Below are 6,216 nucleotides of genomic sequence, written 5' to 3' on the forward strand. Positions count from 1 at the left end.
TCTTTCTGTAACTTTGTATCGTCCACCAGGTCCTTACTCTGAATTTTTAGATGAGTTTTCAGAGTTCCTTTCTGATTTGGTGTTGAAAACTGACAGGGTCATCATAGTGGGAGATTTTAACATCCACGCTGACATTGAAGGCGATAGCTTAAGAGCAGCCTTTAATGCTATCTTAGACACTATTGGCTTTGTTCAAAATGTGAATAGTCCCACACATTCTCATCTTCATACTTTGGATTTTTTGCTGACATACGGCATAGAATGTGAAGAAATAACAGTATTTCCCCACAACCCTGTCCTCTCCGACCACTTTATAATAACCTTCAGGATTACTTTAACAGAGTTCTCCTCCCCCAAAAGAAGGTTCTATTTAGCAGATCATTATCAGATTTGAAAGAATCTGCTTCACTTTCTCTCTCCTCTGTTTCTCTGAGCAGTGCTGCAGAGTGAAAAAGCTTAGTTTATTCCCCTTCACAGGTTGATGATTTTGTTGATGATTTTGGGGTTGCTATTTCTCTGCTTACTGCCTTAGACAACGCAGCTCCTTTAAAAATGAAAACCGTTAAAAAAATAGAAAGCTGGCTCCTTGGTTTAATGCAGAGCTGCGCACTTTGAAGCAAAATGCTAAGTAACTGGAGAGAAAATATCGCTCCACAGGCCTACGGGAGTCCTTCCTAGTCTGGAAAAATAGTTTTCTGCTGTATATCTGATCAATTTCAGTTTGTCCACTTTAATGACAAACTGATTTTGGATAATAAAGTAAACAACCTTGGTGTTGTTTTTGATCAGGACCTGTCATTTAAATCCCATATCAAAGAGGTTTCAAGAATTTCCTTCTTTCATCTGAGGAATATTGCAAAAATTAGAAATCTCCTGTCCAGAGATGATGCTGAGAAACTAGTCCATGCATTTGTTACTTCAAGGCTGGTGTATTGAATTTCTAGAATTTAAAATCCTTCTTCTCATATATATATATAAAGCCTTAAATGGCCAAGCTCCATCTTATATCAGAGATATGATTGTTCCTTATGTTCCTAACAGAGCACTTCGCTCTCAATCTGCAGGTTTACTAGTGGTTCCTAGAATTTCTAAAAAATATAATGGGAGGCAGATCTTTTAGTTATCAGGCCTCTCCTGTGGAACCGTTTTAGTCTGTCTACTTTTAAGACTAGACTTAAAGCTTTCCTTTTTGATAAAGCTTATAGTTAGAGTGGCTCAGGTTATCCTGAGCTATCTCTATAGTTATGCTGCTATAGGCTTAGACTTCTGGAGGACATAGGGACCCCCATTTCATCATTCTGCTTCATTCTATCTCTATTCTCCCACTCTGCAGAATCTGTTAGTTCAATCTCTAACGTTCTGCTCTCTCTGCTTTTTCTCATAGTAGCTTTGCCTCGTCTATTTCTGTTTGGCTGTGACTCCATCCTGGAGAGAAATATCAGCTGTGCTGCTGCCATCAACACCCTTGTTTATAGATGCTGGAGATCGGCCTGTTTTCCAGTGTAATCCTGTTTCTCTGGCCGTGACTGGCAGGATGTGCTCTCTTCATCCTCTGACATGGGAGTTGGCTTGGAGCTTGTCTGCCTGGTGGTGTGTTTCCTGGACGGGGCCGCCTTAAATAGCTGCTTTTTGTGTCTCTGCCTCTGTCTCCTTGAACCCCAGTCGGCCTCGGCAGATGGCTGCTCACACTGAGCCTGGTTCTGCTGGAGGTTTCTTCCTGTTAAAAGGGAGTTTTTCCTCTCCACTGTCGCTACAAGCATGCTTAGTGCGAGGGATTGCATTTGAGTCAAGGAGTTGATGCAATCAACTGTTTTTTTCTTAGATAGAAAACTTTAAATCAATTTGACTCTATGATCTGGTTGAACTGTAAAGTGCCTTGAGATGAAATGTGTTGTGAATTGGCACCATATAAATAAACTGAATTCAATAGAATTTGATTACTGCAGTTGTTTAAACACAAAGGTACGATACAAAATAGGAAGATTTCTACTCGAACATGTAGACGTACTTCAAATGAATATTACTGTCCCATATGTTTTCTTGTATAATTTTACATAGTAAAGAAAATATACAAACTAAACCTCTACCTTTTACATATCTAATTTGTGTTTTTTTTGTCATAGATTACCTTGTCTGGTCTCCACATATTAATTCGTCCTTTTCAGGAAATTCAGCAGAACCCTAAAATAAATCTAAACTGGAGACAAAGAGCTGTTTTCATAATAGAATTTCACAGCCGGACTCCACATGTGACTGTGCAAATGTTCTATGGATGGCACACACGCGCCAAGCAGGAGGATTGTCATCCTCGTGAGCATTAATTGTGACTTAGCAGCTTAAGGAAGTCACACTTCCCAGGGTGATCTCCATGTGCTCTGGCAGGATGGAAGGGGCCACCAGCACGCATCAGGAAGTATGTCATCCCACACACTGACTCTTACCCACCTGCCACCTATTGCTAGCACATGTCGGATGCTGTCAGTGGGACACACAGAATTTTGTGGTGGACATAGGGTATAGGTGTGGGGGGTGGGAGGGGGTCTCTTATTTTTAATATAAATTATCTTGCTCCATCTGCAAAGTGTCTCACTTATCTCCTCAAGTCTAGAAAAATTGCACTTTTTTTAAGGAAAAAATTACAAATTTAGGTTTACATTTTTTACTGTGTATCTCTCACACATAGATCCTACGCTTTTTTTTATTTTCTTCTCATCCTAGCAAGAACACAGCTCATCCTCTCTCTCTTCCTCCCCTGCAGGAGTTCGGGGGGTTGGGGGGTGCGCTGCCTATCTTCCGGTAATGAGGCCCGTTACAGGAAGGGGGTTATCTGCAGTAATCAGTATCGATTATCACAGAAGCTGTCTGGATTATCAGTGTTGGGGACAGTAAGAGTTTTCTGTCACTAAGAGACAGTCAGCTGAACAGACTTGGAGGGTGGCGTGCTTTTTGATGGTGGGGGGGTCAAAGTGTTGGAAAGAATTTCTGCTTCCAATGAATGAGCACATTCAACCAGAAACAGTTCCACCTTTTGATGCTGCGATGGTGGTGGCGAAGGCCTTCTGCTCAGGCTAATGATGGAAATGCTTGTGGTTTCTGCAATCTTGCAGAAACACATCCTGATTGGAATAACTTTGCAGGATTGCTCTATTTAGGGTTCTCATAAACCCATGATGTCTTATATTTCAAACAATCCATTTGTCTCTATCATTTATTTTTAAAATCCTCTGTCTTTAGAAATCAGACCGTTCTTTGCCCTCCTGACTTCACTCTGGCGGCCTACAGGGAAAATGGCTTCCCCTTGTGGCTCTTGGCAATTTGAGTGAGGAATATGTTGGATCATGCATCCCCACTTGGATACACAAAGCAGCTCTTAGTTAGATCCACATGAACTCTATTACTATTTATTACCTCATTGTCCACAATGAACATGTCAGGCATGTGTTGCAGACTGAGGGCAAACTGGGGGATGGACTGAAGTCAGGATGGTGTGAAATAGTGAACAAAAAGAGAGTTTCTGTTGTTGTTAACATTACCAGAAGACTGGTATTCATTTTCTATTTAATTTACAGTCACACAGCAGTTTGTTTTTCTTCAATAATCTATGTTGGATCAGCATTTTACACAATACCTTTTTATAACAGAGAAGAGAAACTCATCTATGTCAGAGGGAGCCACATTGCGAAATCCAAACTAAGAGCAATCCTGCTAGTTTCAGTTCATTTCATAAATCCCACAACTAAGGCAGCAGAAGACAAGCAGCCAGCCTTTAACCGGGAGTTTCAGGTTTGTATTCAATCCTGTGGAGAGTTACTGGATAATCTCATTAGGATTTTTTTTTTTTTTTTCAACTAAGCAAAGTTCAGGAATGAGAAGTGAAAATTCAAATCAGGCTAACAGAAACCATTGCTGGATAAATGAGAGCAAAAAGTAGCCCCAAAGGATCCTGGGTTTTAATGCAGTTGGGTCTTCCTCCTGCATGCATAAATAACACTTATATTTACTCAACAACTTCCCCCTGTGAGTCAGAAAAAAATATTATTTTATGTTGTCAATTTTTTATAGACATTGATGTTTTTACTTTTAAATAAAGGCAGGCTTTGGACTCAAATGATTCCTTTCCATGTGGGAAATAGTTTTTAGTTTGGTAGCTTTGTGGGAAACCTTCTTAAGCTTAATCAGGGCAGTCTAGCCGGTCTGTCCAGTCTTTATTCTTGGCACGTATACACTTTGGGTTGCAAAGCAGACAGGTATATGGTGGCTTTAGATGGAAACAATTCTGTTCATGCTGCAGGATTCTGCTTTGTCCCTGTAAATGTATAAAACACTGCACAGAATATCAAATTCTTTAATAAATATATGAAAAAAACATCAAAGGTAAAAAGCAGAACTTTATAATTGGTTTATGTTTTCTTGTTAAATCAAATTTGCAGCCAGACAAAGTCATGAAAGTGTTTGTGTCAGAGACTCAACATAAGGTACTTTCAATTTTAGACAAACATAAAAAAAAAAATCCCAAGAACTTCTGTTATGTGTCCTGTAAGACAACCATTTCAAAGAAGTGAAATTAGCCGCAGCTAGTTTGGGTAGCAGTGATGATGTGGTTCCTTAATGTGAAACAAGGGATGTTTCTACAAAGCTGTAGAAAACTTTTATACATGTTGCTTTGTAAAATTTGTTGACCTTGTACACTTCACTAACGTCTCATTTTCCTCTTTTTCTCTGTTTCATCCATCCCGTCCTCCTCCACAGGTCATGGAGAGCACTTGTCCTTGTTGAAGTACCGTCTCAAAAGCAGCCAGTACATCATTGGCGGTAGAGAGGTGCACAGTCTTTGTCTGCTGGTAGTCATGTGTGAAGCTCTGGTCTGATGTCCACCCTTACCTCAGTGCTGGCCATGGACGGGGAGAATTACCTGCATCCAGAAGGCCCTCAGCTGAACAGCAGCCTTTTCTCGGTGGACCCCTCAAACATGGAGGCAAGTGCATTAAAGCTGTCAGGATCTTATCGCTGAACAGCAGAATTAGAAAATCAAGAAATCTGTAAAGTATTTCCTTAAAAACACAAATTCAAATTCACAAATAATATTTAAAAAATAAAGAGAGATGAAATGAGGTGCATTTCAAGACATCGCCCAGAACATTTAGGTCTTTAAATGTTTCACAAGGACAAAGATCACCTTAAAAAACACCAAATTTGTTTCAAAGTAGCTTCAATAAAACAGAATGTTTTAATGTGGCGCTGATCACAGTCCCTTAAAAAAAACTTGTAGGATGAGGTAAAAGTTAACAAGGCTTCCTATCAGTTACAATTAGAAGATCTGTAGGAGAAATGGTTCCAAAATCCTGCCAACTATTGTGAGAAGCTCTTAGATGGATGTCTAAGATGTTTGAACTAGTGCTGAAACAATTAATTAGATTAATCAATTTAAAATAATCATCAACTAATTTAGTAATCGATAATGGTTAAGTGGAGTACAGAGACTCTAAAATATGCCTTCAGCTGACAGAGTGGCCTACGTAGAGTAGTAATTAAACCAAAATGATTAAAAAATATATATATAAACTTTTTACATGTAAGAGAAAAAAAAAATGTTTTCGTTTGTCAATATGCTCTATGCAGAATGCCACAAGTAGAAAAGTTTTTAAATACAGTATAAAACACAACATTGCCAAATAAAAGAACCGGAATGTTTGTTTATAAGTTTTACTGAAGATTAAAAAGATCCTAAATTTATTTTTCAATAAGAAAAAAGATTTAATCCTTACTGGTCAAAAGAAACTTTAGTTTGATTCATTCAATTCAATTCATAAATACTCTATTTTCCAAAGGAAAATTAAATTATTATTATTATGTAAGAAAATAAAAGAAGTTTTTTTTATGATATGTATGGAAACATCTAGTGTCAGTTGTAAGTTTGTGCCTATGCATAGTTTATTATAATAGATTTACTGAGGGATACATCAATTTCTTAACTAAAACTAACATAGAGGTTTTTTTTTTATAGATATGTTAATTTTTGGTTTCATAACAACAACAAAACATAACAAAGAACAGAACAAAAGCTCAGCAGTGCAGTCTAAAGGAGACAAAAAAAGATCAAAATAAAAAAGGGGGCATGCATACTACCATCATGATATAGTCCACATTAGGGTTGTCAAAAGTATCGATACTCAAAAAAGTATTGATACTGAAACGTTGTATCCGGATACAATAGTC

The 6,216-nt window shown here is 38.1% G+C and overlaps 1 protein-coding gene across 2 annotated transcripts in view; it reads left to right on the forward strand.

Moving 5' to 3' along the window:
• Positions 1 to 6,216, forward strand: part of sbno2 (strawberry notch homolog 2 (Drosophila)) — an 89,270-nt gene that overhangs the window by 17,235 nt on the left and 65,819 nt on the right. For both annotated transcript variants that reach the window (XM_015395296.1, XM_015395297.1), the window contains exon 2: positions 4,750 to 4,975. In XM_015395296.1, the coding sequence (XP_015250782.1) occupies positions 4,868 to 4,975 (108 nt within the window). In that variant the 5' untranslated portion in view covers positions 4,750 to 4,867. The remainder of the gene's footprint in view (positions 1 to 4,749; positions 4,976 to 6,216) is intronic.

The sequence above is a fragment of the Cyprinodon variegatus genome, unplaced genomic scaffold, assembly GCF_000732505.1.
Source record: "Cyprinodon variegatus isolate N-32 unplaced genomic scaffold, C_variegatus-1.0 Scaffold735, whole genome shotgun sequence".
NCBI classification, from domain to species: domain Eukaryota; kingdom Metazoa; phylum Chordata; class Actinopteri; order Cyprinodontiformes; family Cyprinodontidae; genus Cyprinodon; species Cyprinodon variegatus.